The following is a 27,035-nucleotide window of genomic DNA, read 5'->3' as shown; positions in this document are numbered from 1 at the left end:
TAGCCACTATATGAACTTCATACCCTCATATCTCAATGCCTGTACTTTGACCCATCAACCTTTTACCCCCAATCGGGGATATTGCAGATTATGTATTCCTTATGCCACCTGATTTTAAACCAAACTTTGCACCATCGATAATTCTGTACAGTATTCCCTGATAACCATAAACTTCTATGCTCAAACTCTGTTCACTATTTTTTTTACATCATCTTAATAAAAATTTTAAATCTGTTGAAACTGGTCTAGGTCTAGGCGAGAGAATGTCTCAGGGCCGTGCGGTGGGGGGGGGGGGAAGTGGTGCAATTTGCCCCAGGTCCCGGGGGCCCCGCAGGGGCCGCCATGAATATGTCGGAGGCTCCCCCTGCATCCGTCTTCCCCCATCCCCCGGTGTCTCAGTGCACCGTGTCCGGGAGTGGCCCTGGCGCACTGCAGTTAAGCAGCTGGTATACATACCATTAAAGCATTTAATGTTTTTAAATAATGTATTTAGTGTATTTTCAAATTATTACAAAGCAAAGCAATTTTGGGGGCCCCTTCCATAAAAAAAAGTTGCAATACTATAGTAACATGTATTTGGAAATGTAAAAAATAACCAGTGAAATACATTCAAAAATTAATTTGTAATAATTTGAAAATACACTAAATCCAGCATTTGAAAACATTAAATGCTTTAATGGGATGTAGACATTTGCAGTTACATAATGGGCTGTCGCTGGGTGATGGTGATGGTTGGTGCAAATGGGCTGTCGCTGCCTGGGGGTGGTGCTGCTGTTGCCCAGGGCTCCGGGGGGAGCTGGGCTCTGGGTTGGGGGGTGCCCGGCTCACAGGGGCTGGGCTCAGGGATGTGGGGAGATGGGGTCAGGGGGTGTCCGGCTCAGAGGGGCTGGGCTTGGAGCTGGGGGTCATGGCTGTGGGGGGATGGGGTCAGGGGGTTGGCCGGCTCAGAGGGGCTGGGCTCCGAGCTGGTGGTTTGGGCTGTGGAGGGGATGGATGGGGTCTGGAGGTGTCCGGCTCAGAGGGGCTGGGCTCGGAGCTGGGGGTCATGGCTGTGGGGGGATGGGGTCAGGGGGTTGGCCGGCCCAGAGGGGCTGGGCTCCGAGCTGGTGGTTTGGGCTGTGGAGGGGATGGATGGGGTCTGGAGGTGTCCGGCTCAGAGGGGCTGGGCTCGGAGCTGGGGGTCATGGCTGTGGGGGGATGGGGTCAGGGGGTTGTCCTGCCCCTCCCTTACCATGCCGCTTACCCCCTCTACCGGAGCCTCAGCCTGCCACATCCAGGACGCTGGGGGATGGGATGGGGGAAGACGGAAGTGTGGGGAGTCTCCGACATACTCCGGGCCTGGGGCAAATTGCCCCACTTGCCCCCCCCCCCGGGCGGACCTGCTGAATAGTGGTGACTGGGAATGGGCTGGGTGGGGGGAGAGTGTAGCAGATGACAATTTGAGGTGAATATTCTCTTGGCCAGATTCTACTGGGTTTATGGTGCTGTGTGCTATGGACTGGAGTGAATAACCAAGAATCTGGTTAATAATTATTTCTCTCTCTGTGAATTATCATTAATTCAGAATAGTGGTGTGCAAGTTGACTGGATAATGATAATAGCATAATCTTGTGTTAGAACATTGTAAACCCTAGTACCTGATTTTTATATAATACACTCACTATACATAATACAAGAAATCCCTGATGTTAGAACCTGGCTATGCCGCTGCTGTAGGGAGCTCATCACCCAGCAGCTGGGGGCCACCATGTGGGCTCAGCAGGGCTGCTGGCCATGGGGCCAATGGCTGTGGGTGGGATCTCAGGAGTCATGTCCCAGGGATATGCCCCACTCCCCAGCACTGCTCCAGCTCTGAGCTGTCTCCACTGCCACTGCCTGGGACCTGTGGGGCCCCACCTGCCTCCCCAGGGAAAGAGCCACCTGGGATTGGTGCAGAGGCTGGGCCAGTCTCAGCCAGTCCCAGAGGACGGCTGGGGGAGGGGGAGAGTGTGGGAGGCTCAGCTGGGTCCTGCCAGGCATGTGGGTCCTGAGGGAGCCTGGCCCGGGTAGGCCCTGCTCCTGCTCCAGCCTGGCTGATTGCACCCCCAAGGGCCGGAGTTATCCTGCCCCAGGACAAGCTCTGGCTGTGCTGCCGGCTCAGCCTGGCAGACACAGTCACCTCCCATCAGGGCCGGGTATTGTGGCTGGGGGTTAGGGTGTGGGAGAGTAGGTCTCTAGTGGGTCTGGGGGGGTGCTGTGCAGTGGGGGGTGGGGAGATCTGTGTGTGTTGGGGCACTGGGAAGTGTGCAGGGGTCTGGGTGGGGCACTGTGCAGTTGTGGCAGTGGGGCGGTGGGGGGCACTGGGCAGTGAGGGAATCTGTGGGGGGGCTCTGGGCGGGGAGGGGCAGGGCACTGTGCAGTTGTGGGAGGGCTGTGGGGGTCTACAGCTAGGGGGCACTGGGCAGTGAGAGGATCTGGGGGGGGGTTCGGAATGGTCTGTGGGAGGGCACTGGGCATGGGGGTTTGTGGGGGTCTTTTCACGTATTCACACACAAAAATGTGAAACAGCGCGCCTCAATTGTTCAATAGATCAATTTGGCACATTAGCCAGGAGGAAGCAGACCGTGAGTGTTTTTGACCACAAACCCCATCCCTCCTGATTCGCAAACCCATAGACCAGTGACAGGTGCATGAGCAGACAAGTCATTGGAAATAAGGAAGGCGGAAGCCAGTGGAAAAAATGAAAGGGGCCACTCTGGTATGACCTTGGGCTCAGGGGCATGCTCCGTACCCCTAAAGCTTACCTCCCTTTTCATGGACTCACACAAATACGTGAAACAGCGCGTCTCAATCGTACAATAGATCAATTTGTCACATTAGCCAGGAAGAAGCAGATCGACCAAAGGGGCCACTCTGGTATCACCCTTGGGGTCATGGGCCCGCCCCGAAGGGGAAGAAGCATGATGGGAGCACAGGGCCGGGCTGGCCAGTGTGCGTCTGGCAGCTCCCGGTTTGTAAACAGTGCCTTTGTACTGGGCTGGGTGGAGCAGGGTTGTTCCTGCCGTGCCATGACCCATCTCCCATTGCCCCCGGCCAGCCCATCGCTCTGAGGACTCTGCCCCCCATGCCCCATGTCCCCCCTTGGGGACCACAAATATGTTTAGAACCAGGCCCACAAAAAGTTAATCCAGCCCTGTATTAGACGTTGCATGAGCCACGCATAGCGACGGCCTACCCCGCAGGTCCTCAGTACGCGCTCATTACAGGTGTCCCATGTCAGCCATGGGGGCGTACTTTTTGAGTTTGCGGGCTCGGGCGTCACAGAAGGCCGGGGTCCTATTCTCGAACGGGATTGTCACATCGACGAGGATGATCTTTTTCCGATCCTCGTCCACGATGACGATGTCAGGAGGGGGCGAAGTCGGGGCGGGGGGGGGAGAGAGAGTGCCTCCGGAGGGCAAAATTGCTTGTTTGTCCAGTGTCCCGACCGCACATTGGTCAGGACCAGTGCCGTATTATTGCCTAGGGCGGCAAATTTGCAGGGGCGGAAGCTCCCCTCCGCGCCCCACCCACCTGCTCCAGCTCACCTCCACCTCCTCTGCAAGCACGCCGCTGCATCCTGTTTCTCTCCCCTCCCAGCGCTTGCGCCGCGAAACAGCAGTTTTGTGGGGCAGGGAGGGAGTGGGGAGGAGGGGGAACGCCGCGCGCTGGGGGAAGAGGTGGGGCTGGAGAAAAGGGATCCAATAGGGGAAGCGAGGGGTGGAGTTGGGGTGGGGACTTTGGGGAGGGTGTTGGAATGGGGGCGGGAAAACGGCGGCAATTATTTCCCGGCCTAGGGGCGTCAAAATTATTAATCCGCCACTGGTCAGGACACGGGACAAACAAGCAAATATCGGGACAGTCCCGATAAAATCGGGACATCTGGTCACCCTACAGACTGTGTACAAACCATAGCATCATTATATGACAGTGGTGAATAGGGGGCTGCTTTGCGCACACCAGGGCTGACATTGCAATGGAGACGTACCCGCAGAGTCCATCTCTCCCGGGATAAAGATTGCAGCAGGGCTGGCCTGGGTCATCGGACTTGGGCTCCTGGAGCTAAAGCTTTGGGGCTCAAAACTGTGGTGCAGATACATGTGTTCCTGCTGGGTTGGGAAACCCTCCCCGCTCGTGGGTCTCAGTGGCTGGGCTCAAGCTCTATGTCTGCACTGTCCTTGTACAGCCCTGCAGCCCCAGCCCCACAAGCCTGAGCCAGCTGCCCCGGGCTTGGAGACAGGTGCCCCTTAATTGCAGTGTAGACATAATGTCAGGGCACGTCTACACGGCGACGAAACCCGCGGCTGGCACGTGTCTGACGAATCCGGCTTTGCCTCCTTCTGCTCCTTGTTCCCCGGGACGGGACGATCTGCCCAGAGAAGCTGCAGCCAGTGGGTCTGGGCAGGTCCCGAGTCTGGGAATCCCCCTTCCCCACCGCTGTCCCATCTACCCCCATCTCCCCCCCTCCCCGGTCCCGTCTCTTCCTCCCACCCGGTCTGGGGGCTCTGAGCTCGTTCCCTGCAGGCTCCGGCTCAGGGTCTGCCCCTCCCCCCGGGCAGGGCGGGGCTAATGACGGGCCCCGCCCCCAGCGCAGACCCCGGCAGAGGGGGAGGGGAGGCCCCGCGTGGGGCGCGGACACGTGTGGGGCGGACTCGCTCCTGCCCAGGGGCGGGGCTGGGGCCGGGCGGTGACTCTGCCCCAGTGTGCGTTGGGGGGAAGCCGCCCCGATCTGCGCATGCCCAGAGCCGGGAGACACAAAACTCTTCTCCGCCCCGGGAGAGGCTCCAACGGCCCCGCACGAGACAGACAGAGTCGCAGCGCCCCGCGCGTATTCGCAGCCGGGCCCAGCCCCCCGCCCGACGTCCCTTCCGGTCCCGAGAGAGTCCGGAACTACATCTCCCAGCCTGCCCCAGGGGCGCTTCCGCCCTAGTTAGCTCAGGTAAGGGAAGGTTTCAGAAGCTGTTACTGCGCATGCTCCGTTCGATCCCCGTTTGTCTGCCGCCCCCAGGCCTAAAGTTACTTCCGCTGCTGTTCCTCTGTGATCCGGGAGCACGGGCTGAGCGGGGCGGGGCCGGGAGCGGCAGGAGGGGCCCGGAGCGGGGCTGTGGAGAACCCCGCCCCCAACGGAGGGGCAATACCGCCTACCAACGCCCCGCGCGGTGCGCTCCAACGGCCCTAACGGCCGCAACTGTCACGTGTCTCCTCCCCCCGCCTGGCGCCCCGCGGGATGCGTCACTTCTGGGCCCGCTGCGGGGCGGGGCTCTGGGCCCGCCGGAGAGCTGGTAAGAGCGGAGCGGGGTTGGGGGACCCAGGGCGGAAGCTGGGGTGGGGCGGCGGATCCCGGTGCTGCCTCCGTAGCGACCCCGAAATATTTGGCTGAGTAATGAAGTCCTCAAATCATGATTTCGGGGGAGAAAAGTGTGTGTCTGTGTGTTGCACCTGCCCGTCTCCCACTGCTGCCCCCTTCCCTGCTCCAGGGACCTTCCCCCTCCAAACTGCCCCCCCCGGCTCCCTGCGGCCCGTGTGAAGGGGGGGGGGAACCGTCACTGTCTGTGTGTGTTGGACAATCACATAAAATCCCTTCACACTGCCCCTCCCCCCCCTCATTTCATAGCCAGAGAAATTCCCCCCCCCCCCCCAATCTGGGGGTTTGTCTCTCCTGTTACCAAATGCGCAGTGTGTGACCCGTTTTCCCCACAACTCTCATAGATGGATATAAAATATCCTAAAATCTCCCCCCTCCCTCCCTGCCACTTTCTCTCTCGTTCTCTAGTTCCACTTGAATGGGCCCTGAGTTTTGGGCCCTGTCTCTCTAATGATAAAACACAAACAACATCTCAGATTTACCCCTTTTCTCTGATTCTTCAACGTGACTAGACATTTATTGCAAATCTTGCCTCTTCTCTCTGTTCATTTATCAGATACTGATGGGAAATACACTCAGATTTTACCTCTGATCAACAACTGACGTATGCTGTGGAGTGTAGGTTTTTTTGAGGGAGGGGGAGAGAGGGATTGTTTTTATTCCTGATGTGCCTGACATTATGTTGTGGTGGGGATTTTTCTCTATGTTGTGTTTTTATATCTATATATTGCATAGTATCCTAGACATGTAGGGCTGCTCAGGATCTCCAGCTGTCATCAAGTCCAGCTCTCTCTGCCAAGGCAGGACCCAGTATATGTAGATTATCTCTGACAGAGGTTTGTCATACCTGTTCTTAAAAACTTCCAGGGAAAGAGACTCCAGCAACTAGGGATTTATTCAGTGAAGTAGGTGACTTTGAGTCAGACACTGAAAGATCCTTGTGCCTTAGGAGGTTACTAGTATCAGGGGTGCATCCGAAGAAGTGAGGTTTTTACCCACGAAAGCTTATGCCCAAATAAATCTGTTAGTCTTTAAGGTGCCACCAGACTCCTTGTTGTTTTTTTAGGAGGTTACTAGTACTCCCTCCCCAGACTCCTGGGGGCAGTCAGGGATAATTTAGTGGTTTATGGGAATTAGAAGAGGAAAATTCATTAAGAACGATGATATTTGTGTGTTTATTATTAAATCCCCAGAAACTCACCAATTCCCGTCCTTCTTCCGATGAGCTATAAATAGCTATGATCCTATAGTGAGTTTCTGCCTCTCCCCACTTTCTATAGCAGTGCTTTTAAGAAAAAGTCAGGGAAACAGGGAAATACTTTGAACCACATTCCAGCAGCCGCTGAGCATGCACAAGTTAAAACGAAAACAAGGTTCCATCTCTCCAAGGACCTGGCCCCTAGTGCAAAATTATAGACACTCCCCAGAAATCTGAAACGGCCACTTCATAACTGATAGAATGTTATTGATCTATTGACTTCTGGGAATTACCAATAAAAGAAACAGCCCAGTGAAGTTGATACCATGAGGGAAAGATCTCATGTGTCTTTACAAATTGGTATAATCTAATCTGGAACTTTATACAGTAAAATGCCTTATTCGTAGCCCTATGGCGATTGCCTGTATCCTGTAAGGACCTTAATTCTGCCCAGTCCCAGGTGCTTCTGTCCCCCACCATACCCCCAAACCTTTTCACCCCTGGAACTATCAGCTGTCAGTCTTCCCTTGCTGCTACCCCTTCCTGACTGGCAGAGAAACTCTAAGCTCTAGCCCCTTCTCTTTGCTTCTGAAAGTTGCCTTTCCCAGGGCTTTGCTGCCTGTGTGAATGGCAGGTAGGGATGGGGAGCCATCACTTTCTGGGTGTTTACTGAACATTCATCTAGTCCCTGACACCTTCATTTATGCAGCGGTACATTTATTGTAATTATTTATCTTTTAAAAAAAGCAAAAATGTCAAAGATCAGGTCTGCAGCCTACAAACCCTCCGTGTCCTTAAACAGCAGTATGTTGGGCCCTGCCAGAGTATCAAGTTCAGCAAAATTCAAACCTCCAAAAACTAGGAAATAGAGAGCTAATGTGCACGCCAATGCAACCTTAACTCTGCGCCCTGGAGGTGGCAACAGCCACTGGGCATTATCTGGCAGCACTCCAGCTGCACTCACTGTATTAGGTGTAGCTTCACTGAAAGGTAGAGGCGTTAGTTGGAGCAACTTGGTGGAGGTGTGATTGTGATATAAGAAGATCTGGGTCTGAGTCCCCCATGTGTGCGATGAAAGGAAAGAGGTGCATGTGTACCTTGAGCTTCCAGTCTGTATCGGCACTGAGCTGTGCATGTTGTCAGGGGGAAATGGGACTGTTTGCCATGGGAATGGTCAGCAGTGAGATGGGATGCGAGAGCAGTCTGTGTGCTTAACGATGGGTAAGTGAATGTAGAACGTTAGCTGGAACTTCTGTGAGTAAGGATGAAAGAGTTGTAAAAAGGAGTGAAGAGGTGTTCAGTTGACAAGTGTGCGGCTGTTTCTGGGGAGCAGCCCAGTATCTGAGTTTAGAACAGGTGTCAGTAGCTCCTGTACAGCACAGCTGACCTAAAACCAAATTCCGTCTTAGCAAAGATAAAGTGCTTTATTGTGTGCCCTGGTTGACATTTTCCCCAGTACTTTAGTGATAGGCACTATCTCAAATAGCTGGGTGCACATAGGTGTCTTGTAGGAGTAAAGAAAGGGTCATTGCTCACGTGGGTCAGAATTAGGATTACATTGGTGTGTACCTTATCTCTGCATTTCCTGACTATTACAAGTTTGAGTTTTGCTGATCTCTCTTCTGGAGGGGCACCAGACAGCTTCGGGCAACCTTAAATCCTGCGTTCATAAAGTTTTTTGTAAGTGAATTTCCTAGCTTTTTCCACAGAGCGTGTTGGCGGGAAGAGTTAGCAGCCCTATAGGCAGTTGTGGGTCTCACACAAGTTTGCAATCGGAGGCACAGAGCAGTGCAATGAGTTACCCAAGATCGCCCAACACGCCTGTGGCAGAGCCAGGAATAGTCCCCGTCCAGTGCTCTCTCCACGTAGGTGCTGGGTGATTGTGAAGTGTTGCTCCCCTCTCCTGTACTTTTTTCATTACGGTGGAATGGGAATAATGGTCATGCTTTCAAATGTTTCTCTCTTCCCCACTTCCTCCTTCTGCCACCATTTCCAGTTCGGCCTCCCCTTCTTTCAAGTGTTTGTCATGGGCAGTTGGTAACAGAGCCAGCGAGAGAAATCTCTGACCTGGTCTGTGCCCCAGCTGGGCCTTCTGCTCCTGGTCTAGCCATGTCCTAGCTCTGCCCCTCCTCCAAACAGGCCCCCTCTCCGATACACTGTGGCCTGCCCCTCCACCCCATACATGTGTAACATGTACCGTTAAACTATTCATATTTTGGATTTCAGATAATTAAATTTGTTACCTTCAGCTCCCCCCCCCCCCATAAGTTTCAGTTGTTTGGTAGTGCTCTGATGGTTTTCCATTGACAGTTTGGGAGGGAGCAAGGCTGGTCACTTGAGCGTTGCATTACCTTGTGAGCTCAGGAGTGAGAAATGACGACTCCCTCTTGGGTGGATGGGTCAATCCCGGGGCCCGTTACCTCTCGGTGATTGATTTTCCATTCCAAGTTCATAAAGTAGATTTTCAATATAAATGCTTTGTTCCTTACATATGACCCATACGTTGATCTCTTGGTCTTTGAGTCTTGACCAGCTATGAGCTTTCTGTAGACACCTCACATGACCATCCTCCGAGAGATGTGTTTGGTGTGATGGGTTTGTCAGGTCTCAGGTGAGAGCTGCTGTCAAAGACCAAGTAACTCTTTGCCAAGGGATCTCTGTGTCACTGTCTGACCCCCGTAGGCCAGGGAGAGGACGACTTTCTGCCAATGGCCTTCAGGACGGGTGCTGAATTCACTGCAGTGCCCCATGTCCCCTCTCCATTTCCCTTCTCGGTGTGCTGTCTGGGATGCTGCTCCACTTCCTGCTCCACAGGCCACCCCGTATCTACTCCATGTGCCAGGCTGCTGGCAGCCCCCAGTGAGAGGCCATCCAGCCCATCAAACTGGTGCCCAACTGCTGAGCCTCCCTCAGTGAAGGCCAGAGCCCCGAATGCTGCCAGCCCTCTCTTTGGGGCTGGAGATGCTCTACAGACTGTTCTCTTCCCAGGGTTGCCCCAGTCTGAATAGAGTAGGTCTCTCCTGTTAACTCTTGCTCTAGTCCTGGCATGGGTTGCAGGTGTGGAGGAGCTGGGCCAGTCCAGATTAAAGCAGTTTAACCCCTTCTGTGCCAGCATGGGGTTTATAGAGCCCTTCACAGGCACCCAGGCCCAGGGAATGGCCCCCTATCAGCCCCATGCCTGACGTGGTGGGGCAACCCACTGGCAGCATTGCCTTTCAGGGTGCTGCTCCCACTCCCTCCCCTCCCCCTTTACTGCCACCACAGTGCCTGTTACCTTGATCTCCTGAGGGGTGACCCCTAGAAGCTGTGTTTTTTTTAATCTCTTTCCCACCCCCACCCCACCCCGGATCCGTTGCGCACCCTCTGTCACTCACCTCTGTCTCAGGAGACAAGGCAGGTTATGGGGCGTGGGTGATGCTATGCTGGATATCCATCACTCAAGGAGTGGCAGCCTTGACACTCCTTGAAGGTTGCCGGGATGCTGACATGCACTGGCGGAGAACTGGGGCTTGACTGAGTCCATGGACCATTTGGCCCACACTGTGTCACTGTAAAGCCTGCTCTGCATTGCTGCCAATTGCTGCTGGTGGCGTTGTGCCCGTAAGTCTCTGTAATGCTGTCTTCAGTGACTCAAGGGCATGAGCACCAGCCTCAGGCAGACTGGTAAGTAGCAGGGAACAAACCCCAAATTGGTTGTGAGGTCTATATGTAGATTTCACCAACCAAATATCCAGTGTAAACACTTCAGGCACTGTAACAGCATTAACATGGAATCACAGACAGTCCCGTTGGGTCATCCCATATATCTCACCACACAGGTGAGCTCACCTTTGTGACAGATGGTCCCGTACTCCAGGCGTTCTCAACCTTTTTCTTTCTGAGGCCCCCCCAACATGCTATAAAAACTCCATGGCCCATGTGGGCCACAATACTGGCTTTCTGCATATAAAATCCAGAGCTGGTGTTAGGGGGTAGGAAGCAGGGCAACTGGCTGGGGCCCCATGCTACAGGGCCCCCACCAAGCTACATTGCTTAGGCTTTGGCTTTAGCTCCTGGTGGTGGGGCTCAGGGGCCCTGGACTTCAGCCCCATGCACTGGGACTTCAGATTTCTGCCCTGGGCCTCGGCAAGTCTAATGCTGGCCTTGCTTGGCAGCCCCCTGATAACTGCTCGTGGCCCCCCAGGGGGCTCCAGACCCCTGGTTGAGAACCACTGCCTTACACCACGAATCACAGCAATGTTCAGGTTACTGCCAGTCCCAAAGGATCAGTCACTTCCTTAGGTCAATTGAATCTTAGATCTCCCACAAAGACAAAACTTGTAGCCAGTTCTGTCATAACCTCTACTGAGATTTGTTTACAAAGTTAAAGCAGAGGCAGACAAGTTACAGTCTTAAATTTCAAAAGGCAATGGAAGCTTAATAAGCAAGCTCTACATATTCTTTAGGACTAACCCAGGATAAGGAGCTGAGAATCTCTTCCTTATGCCTAGAAACTTTGCCCCCCAGAGTCCAAGCAGCATAGAGATAATCAGTTCCTTCAGCATGGGGTTTTTTATCCTCTTTCTGCCATGTGCTCTGAGCTGCAAACTCAGCTAATGAGAGGTCAAGAGCACAACAACAGTCTTGTGTCTTCTTTAATGTCCCATAATGGTTTATCTGGTGTTGATGGACCTGTCCTACCAGGCAGGGTGTAATGCATTCTGTTGCCAATCAGCACTTCACATAGGTAAAGTCTCTCTCCTGTCTGGTGATTTAAATAGCCACAGAGGCTCACAATGCAACTAGTCAGATATAAACCCAGGGAGCAACTCAAAGCATTCAATAAAGTGTAAACACATTCTTGTCATTCTAATACCTGTTTTAACACTATTAACACTGGTGAGTCAGACTGTTTCCAGCTATGCGTTTGTCCATGTTCAATTAAGACGTGGGGGCTTTTACAAGAGCTAACACCTCATCTGCCAGTCTCATAGGCAGGATGGACAGGGATGGTGTCTCTGGCCTCAGTTTGCCAGAAGCTGGGAAAGGGTGACAGGGGATGGATCACTTGATCATTACCTGTTCTGTTCATTCCCTCTGAAGCACCTGGCATTAGCCACTGAGCTAGATGGACCATTGGTCTGACGCAGTGGGCCATTCTTATGTTCACAGGTTCTATGAGCAGTATCTACTCATCTGGACTCGCTGGGGAGCCACAGAAAGAAACAAGGTGTGCTGAGACAAGGAGGCCCAGTCTCAGAGCCCCCAGGGTCACGCTTGCCAAAAGCTAAAACTAGGCCCAGCCCATGAAAGGGGGCACTCCCAGGAGAGACTGTATAAAGGCTGGAGCATCAAACAACTTAGTAAACCATGAGAGGGCTGCCTTGGGGAAAATGACAGGGAGCATCCTCCAAAGTGACTCCTTTGATTCTGCTCTTCATTGGCCTTTGGTTCATAGAATCATAGAACTGGAAGAGACCTCGAGAGGTCATCTAGTCCTGTCTCCTGCACTCAAGGCAGGACTAAGTATTATCTAGATAATCCCTGAGAGGTGTTTGTCCAGCCTGCTCTTAAAAATCCCCAATGATGGAGATTCCACAACCTCCCTAGGCAATTTATTTCAGTGCTTAACCACACTGACAGGAAGTTTTTCGTAATGTCGGACCTAAACCTCCCTTTCTGCAATTTAAGCCCATTGCTTTTTGTGCTATCCTCAGAAGTTAAGAAGAACAATTTTTCTCCCTCCTCTTTCTAACAACCATTTATGTACTTGAAAACTGTGATCATGTCTCTTCTCTTCTCCAGATTAAACAAACACAATTTTTTCAATCTTCCCTCATAGGTCATGTTTTCTAGACCTTTCATCATTTTTGTTGGTCTTCTCTGGACTTTCTCCAATTTGTCCACATCTTTCCTGAAATATGGTGACCAGAACTGGACACACTGCTCCAGTTGAGGCCTAATCAGCACGGAGTAGAGCGGAAGAATTACTTCTCGTGTCTTGCTTACCATACTCCTGCTAATACATCCCAGAATGATGTTTGCTTTTTTTGCAACAGTGTAACCCTGTTGACTCGTATTTAGCTTGTGTTGTGGTCAAAGACACCCACGCAATGATTTTAGTTCAAAGACTCAAGCCTGAGGCTAGTTTATTGACATACATACCAGTGCACTAGGGTGCAGTCCGAAGACTGACACTCTGAGGGCCGCTCGCAGGCGGGTTTTTATTTCATTAAACCGCAAGCAAAGTACAAACAATACGTCACGAGTTAAGAAACTGGGGTTGGGGTCAGCCCCCCCCCAAACCACAAGTTAAGAAATTAGGGTTGGGGTCAGTCCCTCCCCAAACCGCGAGTTAAGAAATTAGGGTCGGGGTCAATTTCCCTCCCCCTCCCTCCTAGGTACCTTCCTCATTTTTCTGAGAATTGGATGTTTATTTGGGTAGAGGGGCGCTTGGTGGTTTTCCCGAGGGGTGGTACTTGGCACCAGTTTGGGTACATTTCTCAAGACATGTTATTTTCCGGGGTCTTTTGGTTACAGATTGGGGGGGGTTTCCATGGGACGCCTAAAGAGGATCTATGATTGGCTGTTTTTGCAGATAGCTGGAATCACGGAGTGGGTCACACATCACCCAAAGGAGAAGCTGCATGAGTCAAGAAATTGCATTTAGCTAAAGTTACCTATTGCTTCACACAAGTGGTTATTATATTTCATTAGTCATGAACAGATTTCATTAGTGCTGCTGCTGGGGCTTTTTTTTTCTATTCTTTGCCTCCTTGGCCCCCCCCCCGGTCATGACCCTTACCCGAGTTTGGCAGGGAATTGTGCAGTCTAGTCTAGTTCAGGCCCTGGCCTGTATTGCTTTGTGTAAGGGTAGTTAGCATAACAGATCTCTGTTGGAGGGTTTATTTTGGGGCCTTCAGATTCACAGCTCTGGCTATTAAAAAGAAGGCCCCCCTGCTCTATTTCCCCACACTTGTGATCCACTGTGACCCCCCCAGATCCCTTTCTACAGTACTCCTTCCTAGGCAGTCGTTTCCCATTTTGTATGTGTGCAACTGCTTTTTCCTTCCTAAGTGAAGTACTTTGGATTTGTCCTTATTGAATTTCAGCCTATATATTTCAGACCATTTCTCCAGTTTGTCCAGATCATTTTGAATTTTAATCCTGTTCTCCAAAGAACTTGCAATTCCTCCCAGCTTGGTATCCTCCGCAAACTTTGTGTAACAGAGATTCTGCTACTGGGAGGGTTTCACCATGTGTCAGAGGGTTACACCCTGGTGGGAAGGGGCTAGGCATGTACTGGAATAAGGTCACTCTGTGCTTCGCAATGTGGCAGGACCTTGAATGTCCATTATCAGGGAAAAATCTGGGGGGAATCGGCTTGTGGACTGGACAAAAGCCCCATCTGAATTCTCTCACGTTGCCCTTCTCTCCCTGGTAGGGTACAGAATAACGTCCACGTTTCGCTCCAGATGATCCCCTCCTCCCAGGGGGAAGGAAATGGCTGCAATGGAGCTGGCTCAGGTAAGGGATTATCAGGGAGCTGGTGGTGGGTTCTGCTTGGAGAGAGAGGAGCAGTAAAGGCATAGGAGGGTGGGAGCTGCTAGAGGTGGTGGGAGATAGGAACTATCTAGGGTGGAGAAAGGGAGGGGACAGGACGTGACAAACTTGCTGAGACTTGTGTAATCTAGGGTGTAATGGGTTGTCAACCCTGTGTGCAGTCTGAGGGGCTTCTGGGAACCACTGTGCCCTCTAACCCTGAACCTGGGCTGGCCCTTCTCACACTGCTTTGCTGGAGATTCAGCCAGCCTCTCCTGGCCTTTTTATCACCCAACATGACAGCAGGTGGCGCCATACACTCAGTTAAGCTATCTCAGTGCTTTACCTAAGCCACTCAAGGACAGACAGAAAACAACCACCAATTTCCCAGTGATAAGTGATAGCAAATAGATCAAAGCAGATTACTTGGCAAATAACCAGAAACTCAAACTGAGCCTAGCATACTAGATAAGAGGTGGGTAAATTATTGCCCGCAGACCACATTGAGCCCGCAGGACCCTCCTGCCCAGCCCCTGAGCTCCTGGTCCCTCTCCTCCTGTTCCCCCTCCGCGGCAGCCACAGCTTGCCCCGCCACTGGCACAATGCTCTGGGTGGGGCTGTGAGCTCCTGGGGCAGCGCCACTGCCGAGCCCAGCCTCACCTGGTGCTCTGTGCTGTGTGGTGTGTGGCTGTAGTGCTGCTAGCCACCGGTGCTCCAGGAATGGTAAGGGGGCAGGGAGTTGGGGGGTTGGATAGAGGGAAGGGGAGTTTGTGGTGGTGGTCAGGAGGCGGGGGTGTGGATAGGGGTCAGGGAGTCAGCAGGGCCCCTCAGAGGGCGGGGCAAGTGGGGCAATTTGCCCCGGGCCCTGCAGGAGCCCCCACAAGAATATAGTATTCTATAGTATTGCAACTTATTTTTATGGAAGGGGCCCTCGAAATTGCTTTGTCTCAGGCCTCCTGAATCCTAACCGGCCCTCCATACAATTTCCAAAACCCGATGCGATGCTCAGGCCAAAAAGTTTTCCCGCCTCTTTACTAGCTGCATAGAATTTGAATTAGCAGTTTCTCACCCTGACTGATGATTGAAGCAGTCCACCAGCACATCCCCCAGTTCAGTCTTTGTTCTTCAGGTGCTTCCAGGAGTTCACTTGTCTGGGGAATGAGGCCAAGAGATGACCTCACACCACACCTTATGTAGCTTTTCCATATGGCGGGAACCCTTTGTTCCAAATTCAGTTCCCAGTCCCCTTTGTGGAAAAATATACGTACCAAAATGGAGTTCATTGTCATGTGGTCTGGTCACATGCCCTAGCATGTCCTGCTGTAGCCATGACTCATACACTGGATGGAACAGTCAGAGGAAGGGGAAGCTCTTCCATGGTCCATTGTCTTTGTTGATGAGCCATCAGCATTGTCTGGCTTCTTCACTGTTGTACCTGAAAGGCTCGTTTTGGTGTTACCCAGAGTAAGCACATTTGAAATACAGATACATAGTCAATATCCATAACTTCAGATACAAACATGATCCATGCACACAAATAGGATAATCATAAATAGGAAATTATAACTTTTTTCCAATGACCCTGCACATGATGCACCTTGCACAAAATGCCTCATAATTATATCCTAATCATATTATAATTATACCACTACACTGAATATGGGGTGTAGTGTCAGATAGGGGATAATTTCAAGGCACAGGAGTTGGGAATTGAACTTCCCCTCTTTGTGGAACAGGAAATAACCCCCCAGCCAGGGCTGGGAAAACTTCCCAGACTCCCAGTGCTAGAGCCTGAATCTACTGACACTTTATTAGTTACCACCACCCCCAATCTTTGTGGCAACTGCAAACTTTATCAGTGATGATTTTATATTCTCTTCTAGGTCATTGTAAAGAATGTGAAATATCACAGGGCCAAGAACCAATCCTTGCGGGAAGCCACTAGAAAGAAATCCACTCGACCCTGGTTCCCCATTTACAATCACAGTTTTTAATCTAATTAATGTATGCCGTGTGTATTTTCTATCTTGCTAGTTTTCTAGTCAAAATGTTCTGCTGAACCAAGTCATATGCCTTACAGAAGTCTAGGTATATTACATCAGTACTATTAGCTGTGACCAAACTTGGATCTCATCCAATAAGGATATCCAGTTAGTTTGATAGGATCTATTGTGTCTAAACCTTTGTTAATGGGTACTAATTATATTAGCCCCCCTTTAATTTTTTATTAATGAAATCCAGTATCGGCTGCTCTATTCTCTTGCCCAGTATCAATTTTAGACTAACACTCTTGTAATGAGATAGATCATCTCTTTTACACTTTTCAAATATTGGCACAGCATTAGCTTTATTCCTGTCTTATGGAATTTCCCCAATGTTCCAAGTCCTAATTAAAATCAACATTAACAGTCCATCACGCTCCTCCACCAGCTCTTTCAAAACTCTTGTTATCTGGACCCACTGATTTAAACACATCTAACTTTAATAGATGGTGTTTAAAGTCCTCGTGAGTTACTGTTGGAATGGAAAGACTGTCGGCGTCAACATCTTATGATAAGACTTACATCATCTGTTTTTCTCCAAATCCAGGAGAGAAATATTTATTGAACACTTTTACCTCTTCTGCATTATTTTTGATAATTCTGCCATTTCCATCTAATAATTTCCCACTACCACTGTTAGGGTTAATGTTCTACTTAATATACTTTTAAAAACTTCCTTCTTATTTTCATTGATTGATCATTGATTTCTGATAGCTTCCCTTACTAATTTTCTACAATTCTGACCTTCTAACTTATATTCTTTACTATTGACTTCCCCTTTCTTCCATATATTTTATTTGGAGAGTGTTGGGATTCCTAGCAGGGAGCCACCAGCAGGGTCCAGAGACAGCCCCATCTCCTATATCAAGCTCTGGCTAGTAGGTATGTGATAAATGTGAAGACTCTGCCTCCGTCTGTCAGCTGGGAGACACAAAGGTTCTCTCTTTCCACCCTCTGATGCCTCCTGGCTGCTCTAGGCAAGGTGAGGTGGGACTCTGTTAACATGTGCCTCCCGGAGCTTCCATTTCCCTGGTGCTGCTGTTGCATGAAGAGTGGGGTTTTGACTGGGGCAGCAGGTACTGAGTGTTGGACTCTTTCTCTTTCAGAGACTGGTGACTTTCGAGGAGGTGGCTGTGTATTTCACCAGGGAAGAGTGGGCTCTGCTGCACCCCACTCAGAGAGCCCTCTACAGGGATGTCATGCAGGAGAACTATGAGAATGTGACCTCGCTGGGTAAGGATTCCCGTCCCCTCAGTTATTAGATGCTGTGGGGTCTCTAAAGAAGCTAAGTAGTAATAACTTTATACCTTTACTCATCATACAAGTTTTGACAAGTTTCCTTCCCCCCTTTTTTTGCCTTATCTCCCACCCACTAGTATAATTTTTGGACATGTGCCTTTTTGGTGTTATCGGTCATTTTAAATTTGCGTTTAATGTATCATTATTGGATACATTAATATCTACATTAATAACTGTAGCTTTCATGCCTTTTCCTCATTTTAAGAGGAAACTACGCTGCCTGTAGAATTCTAAATTAAGTAAATAGTGTAGGACTCATGCATGGCTTGTGTGACAGTCAGATGAGCTCCTCTTTTGAAAGGAGAGCGTATAATGTTGCCATTCAGGACCCCACAGGTGAAGGGAGAAGAGAGCTGTGGGAGGGGAGGAGAAGGGGGGGTAGATAATTCTGGGGTGCCAGGACATGGGGAGGGTGTGTATAGGATTAGAGGTAAGAAGCAGCAGGGAGGGATGAGGTAGTGAGAGACGAGAAGGGAACACGAGAAGTTCCCAAGGTGCTGGGAGGTGGTGCTGGCTGAGAGTAATGGGACGAAGGGGAGGGGAGGGTGTAGGAAGGGCACCCAGGAAGTGGACTGGGTGGGTTAGTTGGAGGGAGGAGAGGTTTGGGGATCCAGAGCTTGGGGGATCCCAAACCTTTAACCCCGAATCCCTATCCAAGCCTTGTTGCTTTAGAGCCTACATTACAGTTTTATTTCTGTTCAGTTTCACTTAATTGTACATTTCCCCCCCCCAAATATTATTATTTTAACTCTTGACCTCCCTCTCCCACTCATTACCCCTCTCCCCATATAACCTTCCCATCTCTATGCACAGCCACCCTGGCCAAGCATCCTGAGTCCTTGATGCATTCCTCCCTTCCGTACCAGGACCCGTACCAGGACCCCTACCCAGGCACAAATGGGGACTTGGTTGATAATGTCACAGGGTGGTAGTGTAGCCTGTACACTTTTTACACCTATAAGATTACATGTTGGGGTACAACTTGTCCTTGCAGATGGCTACTCAAAGTTAATGGAGGAGATGAAATTTGGTGAAACACACTGAACTTGATTTAATACAGACAGTTATAAATGAAATCATAGGCAAAAATCAATACACATAACAATTAGATTAAGATAAGTACAGTAAAGAGGGTCTTGCACTCTGCGTACTTACAAATTGTGGACACGATTGGAAACAAAGATGGAGGGGCAAGGGTGACCATCAGAAGGTAGGCCGTCCTTCAGTTTACACTGACTCGGGGACCCGACAAAATGAAAAAATGCTAACTAGGAGAGGTATTTTATCCGCTTTCTTAGGGTAATAGGATGGCTATATACCATATCTGCTCCTTTACTCTGATTACAATAATGTCAATAGCTGCCCCAAACCATATGTGGCCTTTGGGAAGTCCATAATTATGAATCAAGCATTAATAGTCATGATTTACTTCACTTTTTTATTAATAATTCAATATATGAATGACAGGTTTCAGAGTAGCAGCCGTGTTAGTCTGTATCCGTAAAAAGAAGAACAGGAGTACTTGTGGCACCTTAGAGACTAACAAACAGGCTCAGTCTCAGGTGTTGAAGCTACGTGGCCTATCCTTGTGGAAGAGAGTGGGACCCCTTGGAGGTCTAGTGAACTCAAGGGGAACCTCCCAAGGACTGCTTAAAAGCCAGGGCATTGCACAGATCCTATGGGTCCATGACAATGTGCCAGTGCGCCTTCTGTGGAAAAGATATAAAACAAGAAAAGGATCTAAATGTGTATTTACCATCGCCCCCTCATCAGTCCTCGTGGGAATCCCTGATCAGTTCCAAAGTGTATTAAAACCTTCCTTAAAGGCTTACCTGTTGCTTATCAGGTCATGTCAGTTTTGTTACAGGGCTTTCCTTTCACCCTCCCTGGTTCTTGTCATGCAGACAGCAAGCAGCAGAAGACCAGAAGTCTGAAGTGCAGAGAATGCCATGTTTATTGGGGTTAGTTTCCAAGCAGGCATATTCCGAAGCCCTTCACACCAGTCGGGCTTATCTCTATACGCGATAGAGTCTGTTCCCCAGTGTTCCCTTCCCAGCTCTGATGCCGCAGAGCGTTTTCCTCGTATCCCCCTTCCCAGCTCTGATGCCACAGAGTCTTGCCTGTGTCCCCACTCCCTGTTCCCTTTCCCCCACTTAACAAACATGATTCCAATTTCCCTTCCCCCTCCTGTTTGACCCTGTTTATATAATAATACTCTCAGCTATACCTTAACCAGTCATTGTACTGAAATTTAACTAACGAATTCTAACATATTGTAATATAATTTTCTAACCAATATATCCCAGTACCCTAATTAACTTACACCTAGCAAAATTAATTATACAGCAGACAGAAAAAATGAGAGAACCAGACTGATTGACAATGTAAAAGTGGTGGCCATAAAGATAAAACAATACGGAAATGAGGGTTTCACAACCATTGATAAGTGATTTCTTGCCAGACAGGATGCTATCAAACTAAGTTTTCTTTAACCATCTTAAGGTCTGTTTCTTTATCAGGTGGTGATGGGCGCTATCGGGACAGGATTGTCTTCCTAACAGCCCAATACCACCTTAGTTCAGTGTGATTGGTTTGGCATGTGAGGATGTGACCCTACACTTCCCAGCTTATGGCTGCCCCTGCTGCTTAGCCAAAGGCCTTAGCCTGAGAACAAGGCTTTAGACTCTCCTAATGAGACAAGGCCCAGACACAGGCGGACTGTGATTTTGATTCTTTGTTTTTATACGCCTGTAACTAGCTAAGTGATAAAAATACACCTAAGTTCTTAAAGTACAGGCTTTACAGGCAGGCCTGAATATCTCTATTCTAACAGTGAGTTCTACCCCTTCCCCCATTCTGTGTACGTCTTGTCTAGTTAGATTGTAAATTCTTCAGGGCATGGGCCATCTTCTATTCTGGGTTTGTACTTTGCCTAGCACAATGGGGACCCACTGTTAGTTGGCCTGAGGCACTAAGGTAATGAATATGATTATAATAATAACTCTCCTGCCACTTTGAGCTAAGGAAGCTGGCCTTGGGATGTTACTGCTTAAAAATGAGCTGGGGTTAAAACCATGGAATATTCTTTGTGCCAAGTATTCCACTAATTCCACTGACCTCCCTTGTTTTCTTTGCCTGTAGTAGGGTTTCCAGTTTCCAAACCTGATGTGATCTCGCAGCTAGAACGAGGGGAAGAGCCATGGATCCCAGACCTCCAGGGCTCTGAGAAAGAAGTGCTCCTGAGAGGTGAGAAATTGGTTAAACCACTCAACAACTGTTTGGGAATGCAAAAAACATTTGGGATGCCTTACAAAGACCCTGTGAGCTCTCCAAGTTTAGGATTGTTCCCTGCAGATGTGGAATCATTATGGCAGATGTCACTGTTGGCTTCCCTCCTATTCTGACTGACAACTGGCAGCAGATCCCTCTCCAGTCTCGCTTTTCTCTGAGTGTTCTGGTGAGATGCAGACCAAAACTGATCCCTTCCTCTCTCCTCTGTGGAAGGGTTGTTTGGGGAAAATCAGCTCCTGATAGTTTTGATCTCTCCCACACATATTTTCGGTTGTTCCTCTCTCTGAGATTTCCTTTCTTTCTGGTGCAGGGAGTGATCTATGTCTGGATTCTTTTTGTCTCCCATTCAGGTGATGGGATGGTGAGTGAGAATGAGGAGAAACTCCAGCGGGAAGATACTGAGCAAGTAGAACTACATGGGATGTTATCAGGAAAATCCAAAGGGAATGTTTCCGGGAGTTGTGCACTCCGAGAAAAAGCAAAAGCCTGTGAGATTCAGGAAAGGCCAGAGGAAAACTTCAGTACCCACTCAGACCTTTTAATACATGACAGAATCAACTTGGAAGAGACATGCTACACGTGCCCTGAGTACGGGAAAATCTTCAATGGGAACTCTGCCCTTATCACACATCAGACAATCTACACGGGTGAGAAACCTTATGGATGCTCTGAGTGTGGGAAACGCTTCATTAATAGTTCAACCCTCATCTCACATCAGCGAATCCACACAGGAGAAGCGCCCCACACATGCTCTGAGGGTGGGAAAACCTTCAATCAGAGCTCTGCCCCGAGCACACACAGTAGAATCCACACAGGTGAGAAACCATATAGATGCTCTGAGTGTGGGAAATGCTTTAATAGGAGCTCTAACCTTATCACACATCAGAGAATCCACACAGGAGAGACGCCTTATACGTGCTCTGAGTGCGGGAAAAACTTCAGTCGGCGCTCAAACCTTATCACACATCAGAGAATCCACACAGGAGAGATGCTCTACACATGCTCTGAGTGCCGGAAAAGTTTCAGTCGGAGCTCTACCCTTATCAGACATCAGAGAATCCACACGGGAGAGACGCCCTACACATGCTCCGAGTGTGGTAAAAGCTTCAGTCGGAGCTCTGCCCTGATCGCACATAGGAGAATCCACATGGGTGAGAAACCTTATGGTTGCTCTGAGTGTGGGAAACGCTTCATTGATAGTTCAACCTTCATCTCACATCAGCGAATCCACACAGGAAAGACACCCTACACATGCTCTGAGTGCAAGAAAAGCTTCAGTCGGAGCTCTGCCCTCATCTTACATCAGCGAATCCACACGGGAGAGACGCCCTACACATGCTCTGAGTGTGGGAAAAGCTTCAGTCGGAGCTCAACCCTTATCAGACATTACAGAATCCACACAGGAGAGACGCCCTACACATGCTCTGAGTGCAGGAAAAGCTTCAGGCTGAGCTCAAACCTTATCTCACATAGGAGAATCCACACAGGTGAGAAACCGTATGGATGCTCTGAGTGCGGGAAAAGCTTCAGTCACAGCTCTTCCCTTATCACACATCAGAGAATCCATACAGGAGAGAGGCCCTACACATGCTCTGAGTGTGGGAAAAGCTTCAATCACAGCTCTGCCCTTAGCAAACATTGGAGAATCCACACAGGTGAAAAACCGTATGGATGCTCTGAGTGCGGGAAAAGCTTCAGTCACAGCTCTGCCCTGAGCACACATAGGAGAATCCACACAGGAGAGAGGCCCTACACATGCTCTGAGTGCGGGAAAAGCTTCAGTAAGAGCTCTACCCTTATCACCCATCAGAGAATCCACACAGGAGAGAAGCCCTACACATGCTACGAGTGTGGGAAAAGCTTCAATCGGAGCTCAAACCTTATCATACATCAGAGAATCCACACAGGAGAGATGCCCTACACATGCACTGAGTGCGGAGAAAGCTTCAGTCAGCGCTCACACCTTATCAGACATCAGAGAATCCACATAAGCAAGAACTGTAATAAATCCTTTGACTAGGGCTGGCCAAAGATTTTTTTTTTTTTTTAAATTACATTTGCTAATTCCCACATAGTGATTTTTGCACCTGTGATGAACTGGGACTGTTCTTACTGTGGTCTGTGAATGCTGACAGGGGAGTGTGGCTGGGATAATCTGCCCGAAGGCGCATACCTGAGCGTGTAACATGAGAACCCAGGAAGGGGTTGAAGGCCAGGTGATACCTTGGCCCGGGAAACTGAACAAAGGCTGTGGGAGGGGTTGCTGAAGGCAGAGTTTTGGAAGCTGGGTGGTGAGATGGTGGGGAGGCAGAGATTGCTCTGACCTCCCAAGGGGGGCTGGGATGCCTGGGACCCCAAGATGGACCTAACTGAGGGGGTCCCTGTTGTCTGTGCCTGCAAGACCTGTCTTGGACTGTATTCCTGTCATCCAAATAAACCTTCTGCTTTACTGGCTGGCTGAGAGTCATGGTGAATCGCAGGAAGCCAGGGGTGCAGGGCCCTGAGTTCCCCAATACTCCGTGACAGCACCATATTCACCGTGGTCTCTCAGCTCCACCAGATGAGTTGCCTGCTTCTGCCTTTTGCAGCTCACCTTCTTTGGGGTCAGTCCTGTGATCTTTTCTATCAACTCCTTTCCTTTTGAGTTGTAGGAGTGTGTGTCTCTCCAGCCAGGAATGTTCATCAGCTCCAGGTGGGAGAGAGAGGTTTGATCCCAACAAGCTGAAGCAAAAACTATCTGTGCCTGACATTCACATGGCGTTGGCTGCTCAAGTTAGTGATCTTGGTGTAAAAAGACAATTCTAGTTGTAGAGCAGATGCAGCCCAGGTGCAGTGGTTGGCATTAGGTTCCCCCTTGACCTGACCTAAACAAACCCTGAGCATCATGGTTATACTGTTCCCCCATTTCAAAGCAATTGTTAGTCTTCAAGTTCCCCCTTTGGGAACAAATTGTTTCATTCCCAGTTTCCCTGAAGTTACTTCAGGTTGTGCTGCAGAGCAGATACTTTTACTACTATTTTTATCACTTAAAAATATTGAACTATAACAAAGAACAGGAACAGGGCAGGGATAGGGGAAAATGTCATTTCACCCTCTGTAACAACAGAAGAAGATAGGGTAAATCAGAGGGATTTCCTTATTCCCCATCACCATCCCAATCCCCCTGTTGTTCAATTGGTTAGGTCAATATTTTTTCTAAAGGGCTGGGAAGAGGATTCCCTAGTAAATGACTTGGAACTAAGGAAAATATCCATGCATTGGGCTCCCAAAGCAGTTGTGGCATGGGGTCTGCAGGAGGTCGCTCCTGAAGATATCTCCTTCCTAATCAGGTGCATGTTGCCTATTATTTGGGAAAGGCAATCCCTATCTAGGTAGAGATGGGGAAAATGTAAGTGACATTTCTCTTCAGCTCACCCCTGGGAGATGCTGCAAATGTGTAGAAAATGAAATCCATGTTGAATGTTATATAGTTGCTGAACAAACTCACTCACTCATGCTCGTCACCCCAATCGAGGTATGGGCCACCAACCACAGATCTCCAGAGTCCTCTATCCTGGGCCATTTGCTCTAACTGGTTCCAGGTATAGCCCATTTTTATGCTATCAGCCTGAAGGTCGTGTTGCCAGATGTTTCTTGGACGGCCTCTTTTCCGCTTGCCTTGGGGGTTCCACCGCAGTGCCTGTCTAGTGATGTTGGTTGGCTGCTTGCGTTGTGTGTGTCCTATCCAGCCCCACCTTCTCCTTCTAATTTCTTCCTCTACTGGAAGTTGACAGGTCCTCTCCAAGAGGTGGATGTTGCTGATGGTGTCTGGCCAGCGGATCTGGAGAATCCTTCTAAGGCAACTATTTATGAAGTTCTGGATCTTCCTGGTGGTTGTTTTAGTTGTCCTCTAGGTTTCAGCTCCATACAATAAGACTGATTTCACGTTGGAGTTGAACAGTCGAATCTTTATTGCCAAAGAGAGCTTTCTGGAGCTCCAGATGTTCTCGAGCTGTAAGAAAGCTGCTCTTGTCTTACCGATCCTTGCTTTGATGTCTGCGTCTGTGCCACCCTGCTGGTCGATGATCCTGCCTGGGTAGGTGAAGGACTGCACTTCTTCCAGAGGGCTTCCATTCAGTGTGACTGGGTCATTACTGATGGAGTTGATCTTGGGGATCTTGGTCTTGTCCTTGTGGATGTTGAGGCCAACCTGTGATGACGTGGCTGCCACTACGTTGGTCTTCTCTTGCATCTGCTGTTTGCTATGCGAAAGGAGTGCAAGGTCGTCAGCAAAGTCCAGGTCATCAAGCTGGGTCCACAACATCCACTGGATTCCGTTCCTGCGCTCATAAGTGGATGTCTTCATAATCCAATCAATGACAAGGAGAAAAAGAAATGGTGACAACAAGCATCCTTGTCTGACTCCAGTTCGCACCTGGAAGCTGTTTGCAAGCTGCTGTCCATGGATCACTCTACAGAGTATGCGGTCATATAAGTTCTTAATCAGGTTGACCACCTTTGCTGGGATGCCGAAGTGCCGAAGGAGCTTCCAGAGAGTCTCTCGATCCACGCTATCGAATGCTTTCTCATAGTCAACAAAGTTGATTTACAACGAGGAGTTCCACTCCATAGACCACTCGACTACGATGTGGAGCGTTGCTATCTGGTCCGTGCATGATCTGTTTTGCTGGAAACCTGCCTGCTCATTTTGTAGCTGTGGATCAATGGCATCCTTCATTCTCTCTAAGAGGACTCGGTTGAAGACCTTCCCTGGCACCGACAGAAGTGTGATTCCTCTGTAGTTGGCACAGTTATTGAGGTCTTCTTTCTTAGGGATTTTAATAAGGTATCCCTCTTTCCAGTCTGCCGGAATCACTTCTTCTTCCCATTTCTTCTCAAAGAGGGGATACAGCATTTCTACTGAAGCATCCAGATCTACTTTCAGGGCCTCTGCTGGAATGTCGTCAGGTCCAGCCGCCTTCCTGTTCATCATAGTGATAGCTTTTCTGATCTCATCTCTGGTTGGTCTGTCACAATTGATTGGAAGGTCCTTGTTAGCTGGGTCAATGTCTGGTGGATTTGGTGGTGCTGGTCTATTCAGGAGTTCCTCAAAGTGCTCCGCCCATCTGTTCTATTCCTGTTATAGACTTTCCCTGCTTATCTTTGACGGGACGTTCTCGCTTGCTGAACTTTCCAGACAGTCGCTTGGTGATGTCGTAAAGCTGTTTCATATTACCATAGTATGCTGCCTGCTCCACTTCTGCTGCCAGTCCATCCACATAATCTCTCTTATCCTTCCTAATATTCCTCTTCACTGCTCTGTGGGCTTCAGCATACTCTTTTTGCGCTTTAACCTTTGCTGCTCTAGTCCTGCTGTTGTTAACTACTGTCTTCTTTTTCTTTCTATCTTCTATCTTAGTCAAGGTCTCTGCTGTGATCCACTCTTTCTGCTGGTGTTTCTTGATTCCAAGGAATTCCTGGCATGCTGACCTAAGTGTCTCTCTCACTTTCTGCCATCTGTTGAGTACACTGTCTTCCTCTTCCTCAGACCGATCATGTAGTATTGAAAACTGTCCCAAGTCAGGATAAAGGAGGAGGGTTGGGCATGGGGCTAGCAACTCCACCCCGTAAAAAGTTTACTTGCTACAGAAATGCCAACAATAGAGATAATAGAGACTTTTAGCCTAGAAAAAGAAGGGTCTTCAACTTGAAGATGTATGACGCTGGGTGGTGAAAGTCGTGAGGAAGCCACTAAGCCGATTACCCTTCTTGCAACCAGGAGGACTACTATCGGTACATGGAATGTGAGGACCATGTACGAGTCAAGAAAGACGGTGCAGGTCACAGCAGAGATGAGGAGTAACAACCTGACCCTACTAGGCATTAGCAAGACAAGATGGACGCAAGCTGGACAGAGATGATTGTTGACAGGAGAGCTGTTGCTGTATTCTGGGCATGAAGAGAGCGACTTACTCAACACACAGGGAGTAGGCTTCATGTTGTCCAAGCAGGCACAGAGAGCACTGATCGGTTGGGAGGCACATGGCTCCAGGATCATTGCAGCATCCTTCAGAACTAAAATGAAGAGGATTAAGATAAATGTTGTACAGTGCTATGCTCCAACCAATGACTGAAGAGGAGGACAAAGACTATTTTTACAACAGACTTCAGAAAATATTAGATTCTCCCAGATAAAGACATCACCATCCTTATGGGAAACTTCAATGCCAAAATTGGACCTGACAACACAGGATATGAACAAGTCATGGGGACCCACGCTCTAGGAGAGATGAGTGAGAATGGAGAGAGATTTGTGGATCTG

General features: G+C 49.4%; 2 protein-coding genes across 21 annotated transcripts in view; both read left to right on the top strand.

Moving 5' to 3' along the window:
• The window catches only part of LOC135975945 (uncharacterized), a 101,261-nt gene that overhangs the window by 13,470 nt on the left and 60,756 nt on the right, over window positions 1–27,035 (top strand). The window lies entirely within an intron of this gene.
• LOC122172135 (zinc finger protein 271-like) overlaps window positions 4,700–27,035 on the top strand; it is a 29,427-nt gene continuing 7,091 nt past the window's right edge. Inside the window, exons 1-7 of one of the 20 annotated variants that reach the window (XM_065569688.1) lie at window positions 4,707–5,300; window positions 5,940–6,001; window positions 14,005–14,087; window positions 17,251–17,377; window positions 19,348–19,404; window positions 20,585–20,689; window positions 21,085–21,381. In XM_065569688.1, coding sequence (XP_065425760.1) covers window positions 14,064–14,087; window positions 17,251–17,377; window positions 19,348–19,404; window positions 20,585–20,689; window positions 21,085–21,381 — 610 coding nt within the window. In that variant the 5' untranslated portion in view covers window positions 4,707–5,300; window positions 5,940–6,001; window positions 14,005–14,063. The other 19 variants (XM_065569674.1, XM_065569681.1, XM_065569687.1 and 16 more) reach the window with 19 other exon arrangements.

The sequence above is a fragment of the Chrysemys picta genome, chromosome 16 (genome assembly GCF_011386835.1).
Source record: "Chrysemys picta bellii isolate R12L10 chromosome 16, ASM1138683v2, whole genome shotgun sequence".
NCBI lineage: Eukaryota > Metazoa > Chordata > Testudines > Emydidae > Chrysemys > Chrysemys picta.
Note: the sequence above shows the minus strand (reverse complement) of the source record. Positions and strands in the feature narration are given on the sequence as shown.